Source organism: Bubalus bubalis, chromosome 18 (assembly GCF_019923935.1).
Source record: "Bubalus bubalis isolate 160015118507 breed Murrah chromosome 18, NDDB_SH_1, whole genome shotgun sequence".
Lineage (NCBI taxonomy): Eukaryota > Metazoa > Chordata > Mammalia > Artiodactyla > Bovidae > Bubalus > Bubalus bubalis.
In genome coordinates this window covers 54,613,934-54,639,858 of record NC_059174.1, presented here as the reverse complement: position 1 = coordinate 54,639,858, position 25,925 = coordinate 54,613,934, and the positions used below count along the sequence as shown (strand labels likewise).

General features: G+C 57.5%; 1 protein-coding gene and 1 long non-coding RNA gene across 2 annotated transcripts; one reads left to right on the top strand and one right to left on the bottom strand.

The window, feature by feature from the left end:
• The first annotated feature begins 869 nt into the window (after positions 1-869).
• On the top strand, positions 870-22,688 carry LMTK3 (lemur tyrosine kinase 3). Its single transcript, XM_025269435.3, has 16 exons — positions 870-1,417; positions 3,348-3,460; positions 4,363-4,496; positions 4,762-4,912; positions 5,405-5,481; positions 5,959-6,077; positions 9,149-9,236; positions 9,813-9,961; positions 10,317-10,401; positions 10,514-10,635; positions 10,775-10,924; positions 11,587-14,087; positions 16,912-17,321; positions 18,821-18,956; positions 19,120-19,257; positions 22,524-22,688. The coding sequence occupies exons 1-16, from the start codon at positions 1,320-1,322 to the stop codon at positions 22,538-22,540; spliced, it is 4,488 nt and encodes a 1,495-aa protein (XP_025125220.2). The 5' UTR covers positions 870-1,319; the 3' UTR covers positions 22,541-22,688.
• Positions 5,773-9,962, bottom strand: LOC112580331. The gene is made up of 3 exons (XR_006545857.2): positions 9,831-9,962; positions 7,965-8,033; positions 5,773-6,500 (listed from the first exon to the last, which is right to left on the bottom strand). It is a non-coding gene; the product is annotated as an uncharacterized LOC112580331 (long non-coding RNA).
• Positions 22,689-25,925: the final 3,237 nt, after the last annotated feature.

The window sequence follows — 25,925 nt, the reverse complement described above, 5'->3', positions numbered from 1 at the left end:
TTATAAGTTGCGTGACTATTTGTCAGACAGTTTGCCCAATGGCCACCTCCACCTTAGGAAAAGTCCCATGAGGGTGGTTGAGCATCAGTGCCTGGCCTGCTACGTTGGTGTTGCTTAGTTGCTAAGTCATGTCCGACTCTTTGTGGCCCCACAGACTGTAGCCCGCCAGGCTCCTCTCTCCATGGGATTTTCCAGGCAAGAATACTGGACTGGGTTGCCATTTCCTTCTCCAGTCCCTCCCCGACCCAGGGACTGAACTCACGTCTCCTGCATTGGCAGGCAGACTCTTTACCCACTGGGCCATCTGGGAATCCCCCTTGTTTCTTTTACTGTGACCCATAATGGTGGTGGGGGGGAGGAATCTATATCTATACCTATAGCCTCCTGTCAGAAAATAAAAGTTTCATACATGGGTATTTCCCCTGCATGTTCTAGATTATTCTATTTATTTTTTTCAAAAAATTGGCCTCAGCCAGAAAGCTTGATGTCAGCCCTTGGTAATGGCTCCCTGTTCATAGTTTGAAAATCTCTAGAAGACCTTCTATAAGCCCCTCTGACACACATCCACCCACCCCCCATCAAAGGCAGGAAATGGGTTTGACTGGTTACATGTTGCACCCGCAAATTCTGGCATAGGTCCTGGCTGAGCACAGTGGGTTTAATGAACGTTGAGTGAATAAATGAACTGAGAGCAAGCCAGGGCCAGAGTTAGGACTGCAATCCTGCCTGTACCGCTCCCTAGGACTCAAGAATTCTGACCATCTCGTTTGCAAAGATCCAGGCAGCGTAGCCCCAGCTCCTACTACTTCACCCACCCTCTGCTTCTTCTGGCGTTGGAGGCTGCGAGGAGGGAGAAGACATTAACCTGAGCCTCCTTTCTGGAGGAACCAGAACTCCATTTCCCGTAAGCCTCAGGGATGGGACTACATTTCCCATAAACCTCTGCTCCCGCAAGAGTCTATGCCCTTCAGCCACAGGGGCAGATAATTGCATCTTTCCTCATACCCCAGCCCCCAATTCCGTACTCTCTATCTGCATATGGTCAGTCCACCCTGAAGTGCTGGTCCCGGCACCCCTCTTTCCCACCCCTCCTGGTGTGATGAACCTGCCTCAGTTTCTCCAATGAGCGCCCCCCTCCAAGAGGGCTCATTGAACCCCTCTCCCTCCCCTTCCCCTGGGGTTGCCAGTCCCTATTGCGCTGGTTGTGTTTGGGACCCGCGGGTCCTGGACACCTGCTGGGGAACGGGGGCAGGGGCGGGCCGTGCTGGGGATGGGGTGTCTGGGCCGCCTCCGCGGTGTGCAGTGAGGCTGCGCCTGCGATGCGCAGCTCCGGCCCAGCCTCAGCGGAGAGGGACGCAACGCAGGGGCTCAGGGACTACAGAGAAGTCCGCGCGCAGGGTGGGCGCCCGTGCTTCCGGTGTGTCTGCAGCTCGGGGTGCTGTGCGGGGGCGGGGGCGGGGGAGTGTGACCCCGAGACGGCGGCGGCCTGGCACGTGATGTGTGCGTCCTTGTCTGTTTTGTCTGTGTCCCTAAGGGACCAAGTTCCAGTCCCCACTCAGCCACTTCCCGGCTGTGTGCCTTGGGGCAGATGTCTGCACCTCGCCTTGTTTCCTCATCTGTACGATGGGAATGATAAAAGAGTGTGTCTCGGAGGGCAGTTGTCAGGATTTAAAAGTAATATGTGTAAAGCGCTGAGAACAATGCCTGGCGCAGTTAATGCTCCTAAGAATAAATAAATTAAATAAACTATGATCATGTATCTTCTGTATGAGGCTAGCACCTCTGGTTGTGTAAAGGTTGCGCAAACTCATAGGAAATGTGGGTATTTGTGATGCGTGTGTCTGTGTGTGTGTGTGTATGTGTTCTGTATGTGTGTGTGTATTTGTGTATGTAATGTGTGACTACACTGGGGTAATGTGTTTTTGTAACCTTGTGTGAAATTTGTATACATTTGTGATGTATGTGTCCATGTGTGTTCAGGTATGTGATGTGTCTTTGTGTATCTGTGTGTTCAGTGTGTATGCCTGTGTTGCCTATGTGTGTTTCTGTACGTATAATGTGCGTGGCTGTGTATATGTGTATGTGATATGTGTGTATCAGTGTAATGTATTTGTGTGTATTTTTGTACATGATTTGTGTAGCTTTGTATATTCTTTGTAGTGTACATCTATACCCATGGGTGAGTTGTGCTTGTATATGTGTATCTGTGTGTGTGACTTGTGTCTCTGTATTCATGTGAATGAAATGTGTCTGTGTGAGAGATGTGTGTATCTCTGAGTCTGTGTTGTGTATTTGTGTGTATTCGCATATGTGATATGCATGTCTCTCCTTGTATCTGCTGTGTATCTGTGTATATTTGTGCACGGGATACTTGTGTCTATGTTAGTGTGTATCTTGTGTGTGTCTCCATGGAAGTGATGTCTGTGTCTGTGTGTGTGATGTGTGTGTCTGTGGGTCTTCTTTGTTGCCCATTTGTTTGTGGAATGTCTGTGTTCGTGACTTTGTGCCTTGGTGTGTCACCATGGTGTCTGCGTGGATCTTTGTGGTGTGTGTGTCTATGGAGTTGGGGCTTTACTTTGTCTGTGGCATGCGTGGGTCTTTGTGATGCGCTGACGTTCCTGCGTGGCCGGGTGCATCTGTGCCGGGGGCCGGCCTGCCTGTGCGTGCTTAGTGCAGCCCATCATCCCTGCGTCTTTGTGTGTGACGTGTACGTGTCCCCGTCTGCCGAGCGCTGTCCACCTTTGTATGTGCTGTGCTTGTCTGTGAGTGTCTCTGCGACGTGGGTCAGCCATGTGTGGGCTGCGTGTGCCTGTCTGACATCTGCATCTTGGCGCGGAGCACACGTGTCGGTGCTGGTGGCATGTCACAGCAGCGCCCGGGCCAGGCACGGTGGGCCCTGGGTCCCCCCTACACGAGGGTCCGCTGGTCCCTGTCTGTCCCTCCCCCTCCCCTCCCTCCTGGCAGCCAATGCTACTGGGGAGCCAGTTGCTATGACGACGCTCCATCCTCCCTCCCTCCTCCCTCCTCCCACCCTTCCTCTGACAGGCTCTCTGCTCCCCCAATCCCGGCTGTCCTCGGGGGCGGGGCCCTTATTCTCCCCCACCCTTCTACCCTCTCCCCCCCCCACCCCAGCAACCCCGGCTCCCCGGCTCCTCTCCTCTGTCTGTCTCTCCATCCCTTCATCTGTCTGTCCCTTCAGAGAGGGGGAGGGGGGTCCCTGAGCCTGTAAGCAGCCCCTCCCTCCCCCTGTCCTGAGCCTCCTGCCCCTCTCCTGGGCCGGGGGGAGGCCAGGGTCGCGCGGGTCCCCATGGCTGGGGGCTGAGGGCCCGCCCCCCCCTCCTCCCCAGCCGCCACCACCTCCACCTCCCTGCCATCCTCGACAAGATGCCTGCCCCCGGCGCCCTCATCCTCCTCGCGGCCGTCTGCGCCTCCGGCTGCCTGGCGTCCCCGGCCCACCCCGGTGAGTCTGTCGGGCCATCCTGCTGTCCAGTGGCCCCCACCCCCACCCTGGCCTGCCCCGGGGTCTGTCTGCGGGGCTCCGGCTCCGTCACCTGTGTGGCGTCTTCCCGCAGCGAGCCAGGGCCTGGGGAGGCGCAGGAATGGTGCCTCTGTCAGCAGGGCCTGTGGGAGGAAGGCTGGGGGCTGGGTGGGGAGGGGGTCCGTTCGGGCAACATGTGTGTGTGCAGACGCGCGCGCGTGTGTGTGTGCAGGTGTGTGCAGGAAGCCGGGGAAGGTCAGGGCCTCTGGGAGAATTGGGGACAGAGAGGAGGAATACTATTTCTAAAGGGGACACAGCCTTGGAGGCTGTCTCCGGCTTTGGGGGAGTCCCAAGGCTTGCGGAGCTCCCGACTCGGGACCTGGGGCTGGGGACCGAGGACATGTGTGTGCTCCAAGCGTCCCTAAAAGTGACAGGCCTCAACCCCCGTAACTAGGATCCAGCATGGGGCGAGCACCTTCTCCCAGCCTGCAGCTGGGGGCTCATCCTCTTCTTCAAATAGGGGGTAGGAAGGCTGTCGTGGGAGCGTATTTTAAATTCTGAGCACTCCAGGCTCCACTGTTACTCCTCCTTCCCTCAGTCCTCACTGAAATTCATCCAAGCCTGAGGGTGAGGTGATGGGGTGGGGGTGGGGGGGGGTCCCAGCTTGGGGCGAGAGGAGGGACCCCACCCCCAACCCAACCACTTGAGAAGGCCCCAAACTACAACTCCCACAATGCCCCGAGCCATCCGGCTCCTCTGCCAAGGGGCCCCTGGGTGCAGAGCATCATGGGAGCTGTAGTCAAGACTAACTGGCCAGGGAGGGGCAAGGAATCCGGGATCCAGGGGCGTGAAGACGCGAGCCCAGCCTAGCCCTGTCCCCACAGACGGATTCGCCCTGGGCCGGGCGCCTCTGGCTCCTCCCTATGCCGTGGTCCTCATCTCCTGCTCTGGCCTGCTGGCCTTCATCTTCCTCCTCCTCACCTGTCTGTGCTGCAAACGGGGCGATGTCGGCTTCAAGGTGAGGTGCACGAGGGAAGTTAAGGTGGGGAGGAACACTTCAGCAAGGCCTTTCCTCCGCTAACCCCCCACCCCCACAACCGGGGGAGCCGGGCAGTGAGTCTGAGAGCCCTTCAGGCCTGAAGTTACAGCAAGATCCAACTCCGGATGGGAATTGGGCTGGGATTGGAGGACATTTGGCAGAAAGGTGGGGATAATATTGATTAGAAGGACCATGATGTGTCTCACTGCTGTGTTCTCCCACCTCTCACCCCTCCTGGCCCCAGGAGTTTGAGAACCCTGAAGGGGAGGATTGCTCCGGGGAGTACACCCCTCCCGCCGAGGAGACTTCCTCCTCACAGTCACTGCCTGATGTCTACATTCTCCCCCTGGCTGAGGTCTCACTGCCAATGCCTGCCCCGCAGCCATCACACTCAGGTATGGCCCTGCACCTTGACTGGAATCCCGTGGCCCCCCAATTCAGGGTGGGAGGAGCTGACAGCCCTCCCTCAGAGAATCAAAGGGAAAGGCAGAGGTGGGAGCCTTGGAATCTTGGAAGCAGCGTGAAGCAACTCCAAGATCATCTTGGTGGAAGCCGTTGCTTAACCCCAAACCAGATTTGGAGATTCTTGCAGAGCAATCCATGATGAGGTCAGCCTAGATCTTAATGCCAGAGGCAGAGCCAATGGCAGGCTGAAGTTAAGTCATAGGATCTTGGGACACCAAAGGGAAGAACGGATTGGACACTAGAAACTTGTGGGCAGCCAATGAGGAGACTGAGATCTCTTCATGGAATGTTGGGGCAGCCAATGAAAAGAGATTTGTTGTGTCTGCTTTGACCCCGGTCCCCACTGAGGTAGGGGATGTTGGTGGCACTTGGGAGGGGAGAGAGGCTCAGGTGCCTCCCCTTTTTACTGTCCCCCACGCCAGACATGACCACCCCCCTGGGCCTTAGCCGCCAGCACCTCAGCTACCTACAGGAGATTGGGAGTGGCTGGTTTGGGAAGGTAAGTAAGTGGGGCTGGGGGTGGGAGGTGGGGGCTCTACACAATCCAGGGCGACACTCCTGTTCTGTGTCCATCACCCCTGCTCCCACCACTTCTCATCTGCCCCCTGCCTCCTCCCCCTGCCCCCTCGGCCCACCCATTGCCCTCCCCTCTGTTCACCTCTCACGGGCTCCCACCCACCCCATCCCCCCCATCTGTCGGTCAGCGCTTCCCTCCTCACTCCATTGACCACTCCGCCTCGCCATCCGGCTCTCCACGCGTCCGTCTGTCCATCCTTCCACCCGTCCCTGCGTCCATCGGACTCTGGGCCTGTGAGTCTCCCACCCCACGTCTGGTGGGGATACGAGGGTGGTGGGAGTTGAAAGAAGAGGCTGGAAAGGAGAGGGAAGTTGGGAGCCATCCGGTGGGGTGGAGGGCACTCCCTGGGATGGGGCTGGGGAATCCGCAGGCACTGATTCCTGGGTCCTCCTCGAGCAGGTGATCCTGGGAGAGATTTTCTCCGACTACACCCCGGCCCAGGTGGTGGTGAAGGAACTCCGAGCCAGCGCAGGGCCCCTGGAGCAGCGCAAGTTCATCTCCGAAGCACAGCCGTACAGGTATGGGGACCTCTGGGTAGACATGGAGCCCTGAAGGCCCGAATATCTGAGTCTGTGCTTCATGGCAGTAACGTTTGGGAGCAGGAGGAGTACAGTGTGGGGTCAACTCTGGATTCTAATCCTAGATGTACCTTTTCCTGGCTGTGCCAGTCAATCTAGATCATTTCCCTCCCTGAGCCTCGGGGTCTTCCTCGGGCCAGAGGCAGGGACATGAAGGCAGTGTGATGCAAGCGAAGGAAACAGCGCAAAAGCTGAGCTGGAAATCAGAGTGGAGAAGGCTCCACTCTGAACCTCAGTACCTTCATCTAGAAAGTGAGTCCAGGAAGCCTGAGCAGCCTCATGTAGAGGGCAGCTGAGAGGATACAAAATGGGCCTTTGCCTGGCACAGGGTCTGTGACGGTGGTCCCTTCTTCGGTCCCCTGCCTGTGGGTTAAGAAGGGCAGAATCAGAATCACAGACCAGGGTCCTGAGCGGCTGCACCAAATGGCCACTGTCCCCCCACGCCTGTCCCCACTGGACTGGGAGGTCTGGGAGGACAGGACGCTATCCCTCTACTGCCTGGTCTCCATTCTAAGAGCTTCTAGATCAGGGTTAATTAAACCTCTGCTCATATATGCCCTGTGGTATTGCGTGCCCGGGCATGGAGAAGGTGTATATATGGGCACCTCTTAACAGAGGGCTGTAAAAGTGAGCTTTGCCCTGAGATTTTATGAACCTTTTCCTCTGAAAACTCCCGTGGTTTCCTGTGACTCTCAGGACAAAGTCCCAGCTGTCCCTATAGCCCACAAGCCCTGCCCCCTGGCCCTCCCACAGACCAGCCTCAGTGCCGATGTCCTTGCTGTTCCCTCTGTCTGGAATATTGCTCCTGGCTTACCCACCCCCAGTTTCTGATGGTGGGATCCCTTCTCCTCCCTGGGTCTCAGATCAGAAAGGCCTTCCTTTATACACACACACACACTGCCACCTAAGGAGGGCCCTGGGATGCTCCATCATATCAACTGGTATATTTTCTTCATCACATGTATCTTGGTATGTCATTATTTCATCCATGTATCCGTTGACTTGCCTCTCTCTCTCTCAACCCATGCTGGCAAGCACCAGCCCCATACGGCTACTTAAATTCATCTTAAATAAAATGCAGTCAAATTCAAGATGTCTTCCTCAGCTACCCTTGCCACATTTCAAGAGCTCAGGAGCCATATATGGCCAGTGGTTCCCATGTTAGACATCTCAGATCGAGAACATTCCCACCTTCTCAGAAAGTTCAGGTGGAGAATACAGGACTATACTGGCAGCTTGGGGTCCATCTTGTCACCCAGCTACAAGCTGGCCCTCGGTAGACGTTTGCTGGATGAGCCACAGACCTGAGAGCAAATCTCAGCTTGGGCACTGTTACCAGCTGTGTGACCCTGGGCAAGTTACTTTACCTCTCTGAGCCTCCCTTTTCCCCTGGATCCAATGGGAAACATCATCCTGCCTAGCAAAGGTGTTAGGAGGATTTGATAACAGAAGGGGCCAGCCCTGGCTCAGATTAGTAGGTGTGCAGTGGATCCAAGCTTCCTTCTACATCTGCCATCCTAAGTCTCCCCATGATGGGAGCTCCAGTCTTTTTTTTTTTTTTTTTCCAAGCCCCAGCATATGCTGGTGCTTTAGGAAAGTTTTATCTCATTAGTTGTCTCCCAGGCAGGAGCAGAAGCCAGTATCCACACGCTGCTCCCCAACCCCTCTCCTGCCAGGCCCCAGTGAAACAAAAACTGTTCTACCCTCCTTGAGCCAGGTTGCAAGGTACAACCTGGGCTGCAAGCCCTGGATTAATCTTTCCACAGACCCTCGGGTCATGTATCAGGGTTAAATCCTTCATTCCACACGATTTTATTGAGTACCTACTAGTCTAGGCACCGGGAACATGGCCACGCACACAAAAGCCCCAAATCCTTGTCTTGTAAAGCTCGCCACCTAGTGGAGGAGACACACAATAAATGAGCCAGTGAAGAAATAAATTTTAACAGGAAAATATCACAGACTGACAAGTGCCTTGAGGAAATAAGGCAGGATGTGATAGAGACGGAGGAGCTCTGGGATGGGAACTGTGGGAAAGGCAGGCTTGACTAGGATGAATCAGTTTCGCAAAGCACTGTGGGAAGCGTGTTCCAGGCAGAGGGAACAGCAGGAACAAAGGCAGTGAGGCAGGAGAAATGCCAGGTCCTCTCTGATCCTATTAGATTTCTTGCCACAACTTTATGAGGGGATTACTATGACCATCCCCATTTTACATTTGAGGGAGAGGCCAAGTGACTTCTGTGAGGTTACACGCCTGGGAAAGGTGGAGACAAGATTCAGAAACCTGCTCCCCCAACCTGACTTAGCCACAGTGAGAGGATCAAGGAAGGGCATCCCCCAGTGTTGAGGGAAGGGCAGTGATATCTCTTGAGGAAAGGATGTTGACACTAAGGGACAAGGAGGATTTTGACGAGAGTGGAGTGTTCCCCACAGAGAGAGGTATACAAGGCTTGAAGCCTAAGCAGGCACCTGTGAGTCTAGGGAGATGTACATGGGGTGAAGAGTGATGCCGGAAAGGCAGGGGGGGGGGCAGGAAAGACTGAGGAGTGAGCCAGGCTCTGTCCCAGGGCAACCGGGGAGCCATGGAGGGTCGTGAACAGGTGGACATTAGGTCAGGGGTAGACTGAAAGGGAGAGACTGGAGGCAGGGAGGCTGGGAGGAGGCTTGAGCTGGGGCTGTGGGAGGGGAGGGGAAAGAATCAGGGGCTAGGAAGAAAGGCTGAGGGGGTGGTGAGCCAGAAGGAGGGGCAAGGAGGTGCCTGAGGGTCTGTCTTGGAGATTGGGAGACAGTGGGATGGACCTGAGATGGGGATATGTGTTTGCGGGGTGGGGGTGGGGGGGAAGGGGGGAAGGGGGGAGTGGGGGAGGGGGGTTAACTCTCAAGTAAGGAAACTGAGACCCAAGAGGTTGAAGCAACAGTTTGGTTTTGCCGGGAGGGTGGGGTGGGACACAGGGCTGGGGTCGGATGGAAGGGGCCGTTTCCTGACCCAGGCAACCCCCACCCCCATGCAGGAGCCTGCAGCACCCCAACGTCCTCCAGTGCCTGGGCGTCTGCGTGGAGACATTGCCCTTTCTGTTGATTATGGAGTTCTGTCAACTGGTGAGGGCCTGGGGAGTCGCGGGGCGGGGGGAGGGGGAGGAGCAGAGTGAGGAGCTGGACCCGGTGGGGGCTCAGGCCATTCGCAATGACGTCATCATAGCGACACCTGTGACAAGAGAGCATTTCTTAGATGAGCCCTCAGTCCCCAGGTGGATGGGCTTCCCTTGTAGCTCAGTCGGTAAAGAATCTGCCTGCAATGCAGGAGACCTGGATTCCTTTCCTGGGTTGGGAAGATCCCCTGGAGAAGGAAATGGCAACCCACTCCAGTATTCTTGCCTGGAGAATCCCATGGTCAGAGGAGCCTGGCAGGACAGAGGAGCCTGGCAGGCTACAGTCCATGGGGTCGCGAGAGTCAACACGACTTAACGACTAAACAGGAAAACCGGGACCCCAGGTGGCACGCCCTGACTAGCACGTGAGGAGCGTGCGTTCTGTTACTAAAGTGTTTCTCAGCAGCAGGGGAAACTGAAGCCCAAATGAGTGCAGCGGCCGCCCCATCCTTGCCTCGGGTTGCCTGGATGTGTCGATGCCTGGGAGGGGGCGGTGGGACTGACCCCTCCCTGCCCTCTCTCCCAGGGGGACCTGAAGCGTTACCTCCGGGCCCAGCGGCCCCCCGAGGGTCTGTCCCCTGAGCTGCCCCCTCGAGATCTGCGGACACTGCAGAGGATGGGCCTGGAGATCGCCCGCGGGCTCGCACATCTCCACTCTCACAACTACGTGCACAGGTGGCAGCCCGGAAGCCACCGGGCAGAATTGGGGCGAGGAAGGAGGGCGAGGGGCTTAAGGAGGGAAGGAAGCTTGAGTTGGGGGCGGGGCACAAAACGGGGGAAAGACTCGGGATGGGGGGGAAGAGGCGGGGTCAGGAGCGGTGGGGCGGAGTCAGGAAAGGGGCGGGGTTACTGCGGGAGGCGGGGTTACTGAAGAGTGGGTGTCGGGGAGGGGGAGGAGTCAAAGTAGGAGAGGAGGAGTGAGAAAATGAAGACGGAGCAGCGCAGGGAAAACTGGGCGCACTCTTTAAGTAGTGGGGCGGGCTTCCCCAAAGCTGCCCGCTTCTTACCTCGCCCCCTCGCCTGCCCCCAGCGACCTGGCCCTGCGCAATTGCCTGCTGACCTCCGACCTCACCGTGCGCATCGGAGACTACGGGCTGGCCCACAGCAACTACAAGGTGGGGGCTGCCCTCCATCAGGGCGGGGAAGGGAGCAAGTTGGGGTGGGAGGGTGCCCCGGCCCACCTGACCGCACCCCGGCCTGCGCCTCCCCCCCCCCCCCACGCCCCAGGAGGACTATTACCTGACCCCCGAGCGCCTTTGGATCCCGTTGCGCTGGGCAGCGCCCGAGCTCCTTGGCGAGCTGCACGGGACCTTCATGGTGGTGGACCAGAGCCGCGAGAGCAACATCTGGTGAGGGGGACAGGGGGCACAGAGGGCAAGGAAGGCGGAAGGGTCACAGATTCTACAGATGGAGAAACTGAGGCCCGGGGAGGGGGGCGGCTCCCTGGAGGGTCAGGGCGGGGCTCTGACCTCTCTCTTCTCCCTGCAGGTCCCTAGGGGTGACTCTATGGGAGCTGTTTGAGTTTGGGGCTCAGCCCTACCGCCACCTGTCAGACGAAGAGGTCCTGGCCTTCGTCGTCCGGCAGCAGCACGTCAAGCTGGCCCGGCCGAGGCTCAAGCTGCCCTATGCGGACTACTGGTGAGGGCGGGGCCTGACCCCCGACCCCTGACCTTCTACCTCCCAGCCCGGGATGATCCCAGAATTCTCCACTTCATTTCACACTCTCCCCTGCACACCTGCACCACGTGCTCCCAGCCCTAAACTGGAGTGGGGACGTCCCAACCCTTTCTGCCAACATCTGCTTGCTATATGGAGGAAGGGAAACTGAAGCATGGAGTAACACAGCTGGTCTCCAAATCTAGTTCCTCTGACCCTAGAAGACCTCTGCTGCTTTCCTGTCTCTGATTCCAAAACTTGTAACCCAACCAGAAAGCCGCCTTAACTGTCACTTAACTATCATTTCCCTACTGTGCCTTGCTGTCCTCTCTTCTAGGTCTCTGTCCCTCTCTCTCTGGTTTGTGTCTCCCACCTTGGTCTTTTTTTTTTTTTTTCCCTCTCGTTTGGCTGCAGTGCAGGGCATGTGGGATCTTGGTTCTCTGACCAGGGATCGAACCTGTGCCCTCTGTAGTGGAAGCACAGAATCTTAACCAGTGTACCACCAGGGAATTCCCCTCTCTTGGTCTTGACTCTCATCTCCCTGGGTGTCTGCACACCTGGTCTCTGCCTCCCCTGGGGACCCACCCCCCCACCCCCAGCTGGGACTCTGCTTTGCTCACTCTTGCCTCCTCCCTCTCCCCCAGGTATGACATCCTGCAGTCCTGCTGGCGGCCCCCTGCCCAACGCCCCTCAGCCTCTGATCTCCAGCTGCAGCTCACTTACTTGCTCTCTGAGCGGCCCCCGAGGCCCCCGCCGCCGCCACCCCCACCCCGAGATGGTCCCTTCCCCTGGCCCTGGCCCCCTCAGCACAGCGCCCCCCGCCCAGGGACCCTCTCCTCTCCGTTCCCCCTTTTAGATGGCTTTCCTGGGGCTGACCCTGACGATGTGCTCACGGTCACCGAGAGTAGCGGTGGCCTCAACCTTGAGTGCCTGTGGGAGAAGGCACGGCGGGGGGCCGGTCGGGGCGGGGGGGCACCCACCTGGCAGCCGGCATCTGCGCCCCCGGCCCCCCACGCCAACCCCTCCAACCCTTTCTATGAGGCGCTGTCCACGCCCAGCGTGCTGCCGGTCATCAGTGCCCGCAGCCCCTCCGTGAGCAGCGAATACTACATCCGTCTCGAGGAGCACGGCTCCCCGCCGGAGCCCCTCTTCCCCAATGACTGGGACCCCCTAGACCCAGGAGTGCCTGCCCCCCAGGCCCCCCAGGCTCCCTCCGAGGTCCCTCAGCTGGTATCCGAGACCTGGGCCTCCCCGCTCTTCCCGGCAGCCCGGCCCTTCCCGGCCCAGTCCTCTGCATCCGGCAGTTTCCTCCTGAGTGGCTGGGACCCCGAGGGCCGGGGCGCCGGGGAGACCCTGGCAGGAGACCCTGCCGAGGTGCTGGGGGAGCGGGGGGCCGCCCCGTGGGCCGAAGAGGAAGAGGAGGAGGAGGAGGGCAGCTCCCCGGGGGAAGACAGCAGCAGCCTTGGCGGGGGCCCCAGTCGCCGGGGTCCCCTACCTTGCCCCCTATGCAGCCGCGAGGGGGCCTGCTCCTGCCTGCCCCTGGAGCGGGGGGATGCTGTTGCAGGCTGGGGGGGCCACCCTGCTCTTGGCTGCCCCCATCCCCCAGAGGACGACTCGTCCTTGCGGGCCGAGCGGGGCTCCCTGGCCGACTTGCCCTTGAACCCCCCCGCCTCGGCCCCCCCCGAGTTTCTGGACCCCCTCATGGGGGCGGCGGCGCCCCAGTACCCCGGGCGGGGGCCACCTCCCGCTCCCCCCCCCCCGCCGCCACCTCCCCGGGCCCCCGCGGACCCAGCCGTGTCCCCCGACCCCTCCTCGGCCGTGGCCAGTCCCGGCTCAGGTCTGTCGTCTCCGGGCCCCAAGCCGGGGGACAGCGGCTACGAGACCGAGACCCCTTTTTCCCCCGAGGGAGCTTTCCCCGGCGGGGGGGCAGCAGAGGAGGAAGGGGTCCCTCGGCCACGGGCTCCCCCCGAGCCCCCCGACCCGGGAGCGCCCCGGCCGCCCCCAGACCCGGGTCCCCTCCCGCTCCCGGGGGCCCGGGAGAAGCCAACCTTCGTAGTTCAAGTGAGCACCGAGCAGCTGCTGATGTCCCTGAGGGAGGACGTGACAAGGAACCTCCTGGGAGAGAAGGGGCCCCGGAAGACGGGGAGAGGCCCCGGGAATCGAGAGAGAGCCCTGGGCCCGAGCCCGGACCCCGCAGTCCCGGAAAGCGGGAAGCAAGCCCCAAGCCCGAACGAGGGCCTGAGCCTCCCAGTAAACGGGGTGACAGTGCTGGAGAACGGGGGACCGAGAGCCCTGGGCGCCGACGAGAAGGTGGCAGAGAATGGGGACCCCGGGTCCCCAGAGAGAGAAGAGCAAGTGCTGGCGAATGGGGAGCTGCCACCCCCAAGGAGAGAGGAGACAGTGCTGGAGAATGGGGGCCCAGGGCCCCCAGAGAGAGAAGAGCGAGTGCTGGTGAATGGAGGACTGACATCCCCAAAGATCGAGGAGGGGTCAGAGAATGGGGGCCTGAGACTCCCCAGGAACCCGGAGAGGCTGCCAGAGACTGGGCCTTGGAGAGCCCCAGGGCCCTGGGAGAAGATGCCCGGGAGTGGGGCTCCAGCCCCCACGAACGGGGAGCCAGCCCCAGAGACCTCACTGGAGAGAGCCCCGGCGCCCGGCGCGGTGGCCTTGGCCCTGAACGGCGGGGAGACAGCCCCTGGCCCTGCTGGCCCAGCCCCCAGGAGCGGGGCGCTGGAACCCGGGACCGAGAGGAGAGCCCCCGAGACTGGGGGGGCACCGAGAGCCCCCGGGGCTGGGAGGCTGGACCTCGGGAGTGGGGGCCAAGCCCCAGTGGGCACGGGGATGGCCCCCGGCGGCGGCCCCGGAAGCGGCGTGGACGCAAAGGCCGGATGGGCCGACAGCACGAGGCCACAGCCGCCCCTGCCGCCGCTGGAAGCGCAGCCGAGGAGACTGGAGCCAGCGCCCCTGAGAGTCAGGCCGGAGGCAGCCTCCGAGGGAGAGCCCGGGGCCCCAGACAGCAGGGCCGGCGGAGACACGGCACCCAGCGGAGACGGGGACCCCCCCAAGCCCGAGAGGAAGGGCCCCGAGATGCCACGACTGTTCTTGGACTTGGGACCCCCTCAGGGGAACAGCGAGCAGATCAAAGGTGAGCAGGCTGCCGGGAGCATGGAAGCGCGGTTGGGGGCCAAGGCCCAGCTCTTTCCAAGAGGTAGGGTGCGGTTGAGAAGCTCAGCCTCCCTGGTACCAGGCAGGTCAGCTCGCTAAGCAGTGCAGATCCTGGAGTCATACTACCTGGTCTCAAACCCTGGTTCCGCCCCTCTCTAGCTCTGTGACCTTGGACAAACTCCAGGCCTCAGTTTCCCCATCTGCCAAAAGCAGAAGACAAGGATAGCACCTACCTAAGAGGATGGCAAGAGTTGCATGAGTTAGGACTTCCAAAGCCTTTGACCCAAAGCCTGGCACTCCTAAGCACCAGCCATTACATCACAATTCACATCAACCAGGGATCGCAAACTCAGATGCTGAGTGGGGGAAGGGCAACAGACAATATAAGGGAATGAATGAATGAATGAATGAACAAGAGCTGGGAGACGTGGGGTGGGAGCTGGGGAGGAAATGCAGCCATTTCTAAGCTTCATTCAGGAATGCCCACCCAATATTGCCAAATCTGCTGCTTTCCCCCTTTAAACCAGAGTTCTGGGTGTTTTAATGGTGGAAACTAATTCAAACAAAGCCTCTCTGTGGGCTGGGCTGCCAGTGCATGATCTCTGGCTTAAACTTTCCACCAAGCTGAAGTGTCTCATCAGTGTGCCAGGCCTCCCTGGTGCCGGGCTCTGAGCTGCCCAGGGCTGGGATCCAGGGAGCCTCAGACCCTGCCCTGCCCACCATGGTACTGGTGGCCTGAGAGCCTAGGAGAAACGCCTTGTCTTGAAACTTGAGTTTTGATAGGAACACAGTGGGTGTTTTGTCATAGAGAAGGGACAGTGTAAGAGAAGATAAATGGAAAGTAAAGATAAATGGCCCCTGTTTAGATCTGGACATAGGAGTAGTTAGGACTCCAGGCTTCCACTGCTGAGGGCATAGGTTCAATCCCTGGTTAGGGAACTAAGATTCCTGCATGCCATGTGGTACAGTCAAAAAAAAGAGAGATTAGGGACTGTGGTTCCACTCGAATCACCTGGAGGCCTGATTTCCTTAAATAGTGGTATGAAAATTATACTAGTATGACCCGGCCAGTTTCATATTGGCAACCTCATAGCCATACGTGAGGGAAGGGTTATCATCTTTGTTTGCCAGAAGAGCCTGAGATTCAAGAGGGAAAGGTCACGAAGGGGACTGGGCACAGAACCTTCCTTCCTCAAACCCATTGTATTAGAATACTACCCTTTCCTCAAGGTTGTTGTGGAGAGTTTGCAACCAGCTGTGTCAGAAAAGACCCTGGGCCACATGAAAACGACAGAGGATGAGCAACTAAAATGCCTCTGCGGTCCGGGGTGGGGTGGGGGATTGGTGTTGGGTGAGAAGAGCCTGGGAATAGCCTTAAAAAAAAAAACAAAAAAAAACAGTGAACTTCTACTCATCCTTCATGAGCCCACTCAAATTCCCCCTTCCCCGGGGAAGCCTTCCTGATTTCTAAAGACTGTTACCTTGTACTTCCTCTGGGTATCCAAGCCCCTGATAGCTCCCTCTACAAAGCCCCACCCCACCCCATCACCTTGAGATGGGTGGTCAGGGAAGGCTTCAATGAAGAGGCAACTTATAAGCAGACATGAAGGAAGTGAACTGGGTGAACATCTGGGAGAAGGATGTTTCAGGTAGAGGACACTGAGATGGGTACTAAGCTGGCATGTTCAGGGAATAACAAAAGGCTGGTGAAGCTGGAATAGAGTGAATGAGGGGTGCAGAGTGACTCAGTCCATATCCACCTTTCTCCTTGCCCTGCCCTCATCCTCTTCTCATTCCCACCATTGCCCTGCACAGGGCCTGGCACACAGTTCACTTATGCAGTAATGGAGGAATGGGTGGCCCTCGTCCATTTACCAGTGAGGAAACAGAGGCTCAGAGAAGTGGATCTGCTTGCCTAGGGACACATAGCAAGAGAGCAGTGTAGGCCTGGGATTTAAAGTGAGGTTTCCTCCTCCAGGGACCTGAAGTCCTCTTCTTCTTAGACTTCCTAAGATTAAGGAGTTGCAGGGCAGGGAAAGGACCTGGAGACAGTTAGACACCCCAATTTTCTGGCCTTGCAGGGCCAAAAAGGGAAAGAAAGTGCCTTGGTCAAGATTGTATAGCAGGGAACATTCATTCATTAATCCCACAAATATTGACTGAGTACTTCTGTGTACTTGGGGCTTGGGAATGCAGCCAGAGTGAGCACGACTCAGTCTCTGTTCTGTGGCAAGGCAAACATTAATCACAGTGCCACAGAATTAGAGTTCTATACTGAGATCAACTGCTTGGAAGGAGAGGTGCTTGGTACTACAGGGTGCAGAGCGGGTAGCCTGGCCTGACCTCCTGGGAGATCCCCGAAGGCTTTAAAAGTCCAGACAAGAGCTGGATGATGCATAGGACTTGAGTTCTATAAGGAATTTCCAGGCAGAGGGAACAGCCTATGCAAAGGCTCAGAGATGGGAGGAATGGGGGATGGCCCATGTGGCTGGATGGAGCTCAAGCCAGAAGGAGGAGGCCAACAGAGCCAGGAGAGGTCAGCAGAGCCTGGGCACTGGGGTCTGATGGTCCTGGGGAGAAGCTGGGGCTTTGTGCTGTTGGGCACTGGGGAACCATGGGGAAGGTTAAGCACTGGATTAGGCGGAGATCGCTCCTCTTCTGCTGGGAGAACCCCAGTGCAACCTTTTGGTTCACAAGGGTGGAAACAGACTGTGCCTGAGATTACCTGAGGACACACAGCTAGGTGGGAGGGCACGCCTCAGTTTCCCCGAGAACTGGAGCTCACCGAGTCTCTCCCCTCGCAGCCAAGCTCTCGCGGCTCTCGCTGGCGCTGCCGCCGCTCACGCTCACGCCATTCCCGGGGCCGGGCCCGCGGCGGCCCCCGTGGGAGGGCGCGGACGCCGGGGCGGCTGGCGGGGAGGCCGGCGGGGCGGGGGCGCCGGGGCCGTCGGAGGAGGACGGGGAGGACGAGGACGAGGAGGAGGACGAGGAGGCGGCGGCAGCGGGCGCGGCGGCGGGGCCGCGGGGCCCCGGGAGAGCACGGGCAGCCCCGGTGCCCGTCGTGGTGAGCAGCGCCGACGCGGACGCGGCCCGCCCGTTGCGGGGACTGCTCAAGTCTCCACGCGGGGCCGACGAACCCGAGGACAGCGAGCTGGAGAGGAAACGCAAGATGGTCTCCTTCCACGGGGACGTGACCGTCTACCTCTTCGACCAGGTGCGCTGCGGCTGCGGGCCTGGGACCCCCCTGGGGTGGTGTCTGCGGAGGGGCGGGGCCTGGATGAAGTCTGAGTCTAGGTTGGGGCGGGGCCTGCAGGGTGAGGGAGGGGCGTGGGAGAAACTGGCCAGGGAATGGGGTGGGACTTGGAGGACCGGATGAGGCCTTGAGTATGAGGGCGGGGCCTGGAGGAAGGCCGCGCCTCAGGTGGGGCGGGGCTTGCAGGCTGAGGGTGGAGGCTGGCTAGGGGGATAGGGCGGGATAGGGCGGGGTCGGGGGGGTAGGGCCCACTCCAGAGCAGAGGCGGGGCCTGGGGTAGGTGTGGGTGCTGGAGGGCTAGGGAGAGGCCTGGAGAAGAGAAGGGACCCGGAAGAAAAGCGTGGTACCTGCTAGCCAGAGGCTAAGGAGAAAGTGGACGGCTTCCCTGGTGGCTCAGTGGTAAAGAATCCGCCTGCCAATGCAGGAGACTCAGATTGTATCTCTGGGCCGGGAAGATCCCTTGGAGAAGGAAATGGCACCCCGCTCCAGTATTCTTGCCTAAGAAATCCCATGGACAGAGGAGCCGGGAGGCGTACAGTCCTTGGGGTCGCAAAAGCGTCGGACCTGACTTAGCAACTACACAACAAAGGAGAAAGTGAGGATTAGGGCACAGTCTGCAAGTGGAGGTGGAACCTAGTGAAGTTCGGGGCGGGGTTTGTCCACCAGCGCTCAAAGGATGTGGAGGCTGAGGGGCGGGCTCAGAATGTAAGGGATCTTATCCACTAGTTGCGGGTCTCGGAGAAGCTGCAGGTAGGGCTTAAGAGATGCTGCTTGTAGTGTTAAGATGCTAAGTGCAGTGAGTGGGTTCAGGGATGGGACAGAACGAATGAAACGGGAATTGAGGATTGTGTTAAAAGTAACTAGCCTGAGAGGTTACTGCTGAAGAGAAAATGGTGCTTGTGGACTGGGGCGGGGCATACTAAGGTCCTGAGATGAGTGAGAACAGGGTCAAGAGCTGAGGCCTAGGGCACTGAAACAAAGGGGCGAGGCTTAGAGGGCTGGAGCGGGGCCACTTCAGAGGGCGGGTTAGGAGCTCACAGGAGGGTTCGGAGGTGCTCACAATGGGTTAGGGGTTTGGAAGACCATAGGGGCAGGTAGTTCTGCGGCCAGCACTTGGACGCCTGCAGCCGAGATCTAGGACATAGGTAAGGGTCTTGGATCGGGGCAGGACTTACGGAGATAGTCTTGGGTTAGGGGCTTCCGTGGAGGCAGCGCGTTAAGGAGCCCAGAGGCAGTTCCTGCCTTGGACTGTGTAGCTGTGGTCGAGGGAAGAGCCTCAGGCTGGGGTGAGGTTAAAGCTAGCCTGCGGCTTCGAAGGGAGAGTAGGGGATTTTCAGAGAGACAGAATGTGAACTAAGATGCCTGAAGCCCCAGAAATGTCAGCGGGGTTTGTTGCTTGTTGGGATGCAGTGAGTGACAAGTTCGTCCCCCTCCTTGCCTCTCCTAATCTGCCCTCACAGGAGACGCCAACCAACGAGCTGAGTGTCCAGGGCCCCCCCGAGGGGGACACGGACCCGTCCACGCCCCCAGCGCCCCCGACGCCTCCCCACCCCGCCACCCCCGGAGATGGGTTTCCCAGCAACGACAGCGGCTTTGGTGAGGGGCGGGGCGGGGCAGGGTTGGGGGCGGGGTCTATGGCTCCCGCAGTGATGGGCGGGGCCTGCCGAGGGGCGGGGTCGGAGGGCAGAAGCTGATATTGTAGGGCTGAAGGAGTGACTGAGGGGCTGACCGCCTCCTCTCCTCTCCTCACCCACACTAGGAGGCAGTTTCGAGTGGGCGGAGGATTTCCCCCTCCTCCCCCCGCCAGGCCCCCCCCTGTGCTTCTCCCGCTTCTCCGTCTCGCCTGCGCTGGAGACCCCGGGGCCCCCCGCCCGGGCCCCCGACGCCCGGCCCGCAGGTATGGTGCTTCAGATCCTCGGCCCTGCCTCACCTCTGCCAATCTCTCTGTCCCCATTTCTCTGCATTTGCCTGCCTCTCTCCAAGTCTCTTCCTTCCTTCTCTCTCTGACTGTTCACCAGTGAAACCCACCCACCCAACTCTGGAATCGGCTCAGACCAAGACATGTCTATCAGATGGGCTTGGGGAGTCACGCCCTTGTCTGATTGATTCTCAGTTTTCCTTCTGTAAGGATCCCCTCTTAGTCTTGTCCATGGTATTTTTTTTTAATGCGCTGTAAGTGGGATCTTAACTTCTCAACCAGGGATGGAACCTGCACCTCCTGCAGTGGAAGCACAGAGCCTTAACCACTGGATCACCAGGGAAGTCCCAGATTATTTCTTTGTTGTTCTTTTTTCTTTTTTTCCTGCCCATCTTTGGGCTCAGATTCCTGCCTGGTACTTGTGTGATTCTGTTCCCCTCTCTGTTTGAGGGTATGGTTGTCAGAGGCAGACCAGGAGACAGAGGAAACCAGGAGGCTCAAAGCTAGTTAGCAGGAACAAGAGCAGAGAGGCCTTGGCCAGGGATTCCTATAGCGATAATAGCAAGCAGTCACATAGCCTCTAGAGTTTGCTTGCAACATCTTAACCCATTTAATCCTCCCTATGATCCCATAGGATGGATTCTAGTCTCATCCCCATTTTACAGAAGAGACAACTGAGGCTTAAGTAGGGAGGCATGAAGAGCCAGGGTACAAACCTAGCTCTGAGTCCGTGCCTTTTCTAGCAGTCAGCATTTGTCCAGTTCCTTTCTTGAGTTTTACTTATGCCACATTGCTAATCCTCATCCACCTTGGGGGAATGTCCTTGGATGCAGGGCTTGCCCTGGGCCAGGCAGGTGGAGATGTTCCCAGAGGACAGAGCTAAATAGGTGGGAGGGGCAACTGGCTCTTTTCAGGGAGGGCTCCATGCCTGGCTCCCCTGCACTGTGCCTGAGTTCAAGTGTTGGCCCTGCCACTTCTTGGCTGGGTGACCTAGGGGTGAGTCACTTTCTCTTTCTGTACCTCAGTTTCTGCAGAATGAGGAGGATAACAGGATCTAACTCATAAGATTGTTAAAGGGATTAAATGGCTTAATCCTCCCCTTGCACGCAGCAGTGGTCTTTAACTGGTAGCCGTTAGTGCATTTAATTAAGTAGATGCTTACTGAGCATCAGCTGTGCAGGCACTGGGTGAAGGGGATGGTCTGTGCTGGGCAGGATCAGTGAGCCCCCCTCCATCCCACCCACAGCACTGACCCCAGTCCCACAGTGAATGAATAAGTGCAAAACTCAGAGTCCCTGAGAAAGGAGATGCAAAGAAGAAAGGGCTTTCTGTCCTCGGTGATGGAAGGGCCCTTTAACCAGGGAGTTGAGGGGTTGGTTGTTGTTAACTAGGTGAAGGGGAAGGGGACAGTGTTCTAGCTGATGGAACAGCTTGCCGAGGGCCTGAGGCAGGAGAGAGCTTGGCTGGTTCATAGAACAGAAGGGAAGCGGGTGTGTCTGGGGGGTTACTTGGAGAGTGGGGCAGATAGAAGTGGGTGGGGGAAGGTGAGAGAGAGTAAGGCGGACCTTGTGGGCTTGAGGGTGGTTTGAGGGGTGAGGACTTTGTCCTGGGGGCCCTAGGAAGTCATGGGAGGACTGTGAGCACGGGAGGAGCAGCTTCAGTCCCAGAAGTAGGAAGACTTCTCCCAGGCCTTGTGGAGGCGAAGGGAGGCAGGGAGGCTGGGGAGGAGGCCAGGGCAAGTGTCCAGGAGGGAGAGAAGGCATGCAGAGAGTCAAGGGCAGGAGGAACGGGCTGTGGGCTGACTCTTCACTTGGCAGCATCCTCAGATTTCACCCCCGAATGTCACTTCCTCCGAGAGGTCCTCTCGAAGGCCCCCACGAGAACAGGGTAAGACGGGTTCCAGCTCATGGGGACACCGGCCAAGTGGTGAGTCAGGGCTGAGGCTGGCAGGGCCAGCAGTCCAGGATGACTTCACCTTTATTCACCGGGAGACAAGAGGGAGGGCCGGCCAGGTCATGCAAAACTCCAAATCTCTTTACTCAGTCCTTAGGCATTCCCACTGCAGCTGGGCTGCTGAGCTGGTTTCTAGAGACTATGGGTGGGATGGGGGGCTAGGCAGAGGCCCCTTCTGCCTCAGACCCCTGTGCTCGGCCTAGCTCTGCCCACGTCACACATGTTCCCTGGGTGCTAAGTGATGCTACAAATGCCAGAATTTTCCTACTCCTTTGAAAAAAAATACAAGGGTCATGATCCTCATTTAAAGATAGGGAAACCACAATTTCCCTGGCAGTCCAGTGGTTAGGACTCCATGCTTCCACTGCAGGGGGACCTGGGTTTGATCCCTGGTCAGGGAACTAAGCTCCCAAGAACTAGGCCATGTGGCCTAAAAGTAAGTAAAATAAAAAAGAAGGGGGGAAACTGAGGCTCAGGGACTGGGAGTGAGGGCTATGACTCAGGTGAGAAGTATGAGGTGTAGTGGGAGGGTGTCTGGCATGTATCCCTCGTCAACAGTCTTCACCCCATGGGCCTCAGTTTTCCGGATCTGTCAAATGGGTGAGGTGCTCTCCTTTCGTGAGAGAGCAGTCGTGGTGGGAAACTCTGGCGAGAGGGCACTTTGTGCAGGGCCTCTACTGGACGCTGGGAATGCAGCAGTGACCAAATGCAGTCCCGTCCTCTCAGGTCTTCCGTTCTGCAGGGGCAAGCAGACCGGAAGCTAGCTCTTTGACAATGACTGAGATTATCCCATAACTATATCAGAGACTTCCATGCTGGTTAGGACTCAGCGCTTTTTCTGCTGAGGGTCTGGGTTTGATCGTTGGTTGGGGAACTAAGATCCTGGAAGTCATGCCACATGACAGAAAAAAACAAAACCAACAAAAATCGGGGGTGAGAAACGACTGCTTGACTGAGAATGGCCAGAGAAGGCCCCTGAAGAGGGGGCACGTGGGTGGAGGCCTGAGTTCTACAGGAGGGGCTTAAGGGTGTGCCGGGTAGTGGGAACAGCCAATGCCAAGGCCCTGGGGTAGGACTGTGCTTGGAGGAACAGCAAGGAAGGAGACCAGTGTCACTGGAGCAGATTGAGTTGGGGGAGGGAGTAAATGAAGACAGAAAAGAGACAGAGCAGACAGACCATGGGGGTTTGTGGGCCACAAGGAGAACTTGGGTTTTTCACTCTGATGAGCCAGAAGCCATGAGCCCTTCTGCCCAGTAATCCCAATTTCTCCCTCTTCTTCCTTCATCTTCAGGCCCCGTGGAGAACTGACTCCCCAAAGACCCGACCCCCCTGCACCCCCAGAAGAGGGGCTGAGAGTAGAATCCTCTGTGGACGACGGAGCCACCGCCACCACCACAGACACCGCCTCCGGGGAGGCCCCCGAGACTGGGCCCTCCCCCTCCCCCACCATGTGCCAAACGGGGGGCCCTGGCCCCCCACCCCCTAGCCCCCCGGACGGCTCCCCTGAGCCCCCTGAGCCCCTCGGTGCCAAATGAGGCAGGAAACCCCTTGCCCCTCCCTGGAGAGCCGCCTTTCTTGGAACTGAACTGAACTCTTTTGGGCCTGGAGCCCCTCTGCACAGCGGAGGCCCCTCCTTACCCGCTCCCAGCCCCAGACAGGGGCCGCAGGCTTCGGGGACCTGTACCCCTCCCATCTCGCGTCTCCCCTTCTCCACTCCGGCCTGGCCCCTGGAGGGGTCTCTGGTTCAAACCTTCGCGTGGCATTTTCACATTATTTAAAAAAGACAAAAACAACTTTTTGGAGGAACGTGGGGCATGTGTGTGTTTCAGGAGGCAAAGAGGGAAGGCTGTGTAGGAGATGTGTTCATTCTCACAGCCCCATTTGACAGATGGGAACACTGAGGTCAGGAAGGTAGAAACGCCTGTGTGGCAGTGAGACCCCGGGCTTCCCACTTCTCTGGATCTCAGCTCTGTGTCTGGTGTGGGCATCACTGACTTCTACCACTGTCTCAACTTACAGTTCAGGAGGTGACGAGGAGTCGGTGAGGGTTCGGGAATGGGGCAGAGCCAGGTTTCTGCAAGGTGGCCTGTGATGGTGGCCAGATGTCCCGGGGCCAATGCCGCTGAGGCAGGGGCTCAGAAGCGACCTGCCAGCGCCCACACTGGATCGTGGCCACCTCCCACACACCGCAGAATGGCACTGCCTGTCCCATCTACCTCCCTGCCCACGGTGACTGTGCCTCAGTTTACCTCTTTCTCCGTGTGACCGCCTACCTCCCTGACATTCTCTTGCCTTCACCTTAATCAAAATTCTTCACTGAAATTTTGCTTTGTTCCTTTCCCTTCAGCTCCCCATTCCACCCAGCCCTAGTTTGGTCTTGATTTTCCCATCTCTCCATCTGTGTCTTTTTCTCAGCCTTTCTTCCCATCTGATTTTATTTCTGTCTGAGCTTCTCCCCATCTCTACCTTTTTTCTCCTTGTCTGTGTCTCCCTGTCACCTTCCTGTCTCTGTGATGTCTTTCTGCCATGGCTTTTTGTCTTGACTTTTTCTCAACTTGTCCTTGACTGATTCCATCTTTTCTTTTTCCTTTGACTGGGTTTGTCTTCTTCCTGTCTTTGCATCTAGGATCTCCTTCCACTTCTCCTTCCACTTGTCTGTGCCCTTGCCCCCCTGCCCTGCACCTTGGTACCCGATTCATTTGTCTTTGAGGGATGTAGTTTGGAGGAGGGAGGAGTTGGGGGGGGTGGTCAGGAGACTCAGCTGGGATGCTGTGTGGACTCCTGGCTTAAGAATTAAGGTGATGAGAGCATTAGGGTCACATGTACGTTGTGGGGGGTGGAGAAAAGCTGAGTGAGAGGGTTAGGTTTTGCCTCTTTCCCCTGCTGCCGCTGCTGACACATTCGGTATTTCTTGAACTGATATGCAGCGCATCTGCCCAAGGTGGGCGCTGCATGGAGCCCAGCCAGGTTAGGCGCAATGAAAGCCCAGGCTCCTGGGTCTGAGGGAGGAGGAGGCTGGGGTCCTGGACTCCAAGGTCTGAGGTTGAAAGGGTAGTATTAGTTCACTAGGGCTGCTGTAACCAATCCCACTAATTGGGCGGCTTCAACCACAGACATTTATTATCTCACAGTTCTGGAGACTAGATATCCAAAATCAAGGTGTTGGCAGGGTTGGTTCCTTCTGATGGTGAGGGAGAATCTATTCCAGACCTTTCTTACCTTCTGGTGGTTGTCTGGCAGTCTCTGGTGTTCCTCGACTTGCAGAACCATCATCCCCATCTCTGCCTTCATCGTCACCTGGTGTTCCCTCCTTCTGTGGGTCTGAAATGGCCCTTTGTGTAAGGACACCAGTCAAACTGGGTTAGAGCCCACATGAATGACCTCATCTTAACTAATTATATCTGCAATGATCCTATTTTGAAAAAAGATCCCATTCTGAGGTACTGGGTGTTGGGACTTCAGTACCTGGATTTGTGGGGGACATGGTTCAACTTGTAATGAGAGGGTTGGGAGTATGGGGTCCTGGGAGAAGAGGAAGCTGGAAGCCAGAATTTCTCAGTGCTTGGGGAGAAGACTGATTAGCGGACAACTGAAGGACAATTTGGAGGTGACCTGAATGTTCCACAGGCATCTCCAGCTTAATTTGGCCAAACAGAACTATTGACTTCTCCCCCATAAAGCCCCTCTTTGGCCATCTCAGTAAATGACTTTGCTGCTCACCAGTTGCTCAACTGAGAATCCCAGAGTTGACCCAGCTCTCTCCAAGTCCTGCTGGCTCCTCTTCCAAAATGACTCATGGGTCCAGGTCTCTCCACCTCTAGTCACACCCTTTTATACTTGGATGACCACACAGCCTCCTAACTTACCCCCCTGCTACCGCCCCTGTTCACCTCCAAATTATTCTGCAGCAGCCAGAGACTCCTCCTGCAACATCAATCCAAGTACGTCACTCTCCTGCATCATACCCTTGGAGGGCTTCCCATTTTAAAGATACATTCAAAGTCCTAACACAGCTGTCCAGGCCCCAAATTTTCAGCCCAGGCATCCCCTTCATTTCCCATCACCCCATCCCCACTGCATCACTACTGTACATGCACATTGAGCTGCTGTCACTTACTCCAACATAATATACTTTTCCTGCCTCAGCACAAGCCATTTGCTATGCCTGGAAAGCTCTTCTGGGGCATCTCCACTGAGCCAGGTACTTCCGCACAGTAGGCACTCAGTACCTATGGGTTCATCCCATGTGTTCTGTGCGGAGTCGTGTCTGACTCTTCGCGACCCAATGGACTACATATAGCCTGCCAGGCTCCTCTGTTCCATGGAATTTTCCAGGGAAGGATACTGGAGTCGTTCAGTTGTGTCTAATTCTTTGAGCCCCTTTGGAATGTAGCCCACCAGGCTCCTCTCTCCATGGAGTTTTTCCAGGAAAAAATACTGGAGCGGGTTGCTATTTCCTTCTCCTGGGGCTCTTCCAGACTCAGGGATAGAACCTGCATCTCCTGTGTCTCCTGCACTGCAGGCGGATTCTTTACCCACTGAGCCATCAGGAAGTCCGTGCAGTAGAGCGAAATAAGGGGAAGATTGTGGTGGGACTATTAATCTAGGAACCTCATTTCCCATGACTTTCTTGGGTCAAAGGTTCCATTTCCATGGAACCTTTCAGAGGAGTTGGGAATTCTATTTCATTTGG

Excerpts from the sequence above, each read along its gene's own strand:
- LMTK3 (XM_025269435.3), top strand. The coding sequence starts at position 1,320 with ATGCGCAGCTCCGGCCCAGCCTCAGCGGAGAGGGACGCAACGCAGGGG. Across the intron at positions 1,418-3,347 it reads GGTGGGCGCCCGTGCTTCCG|CCGCCACCACCTCCACCTCC; the intron begins GTGTGTCTGCAG and ends CCTCCTCCCCAG. Across the intron at positions 6,078-9,148 it reads TCCGAAGCACAGCCGTACAG|GAGCCTGCAGCACCCCAACG; the intron begins GTATGGGGACCT and ends ACCCCCATGCAG.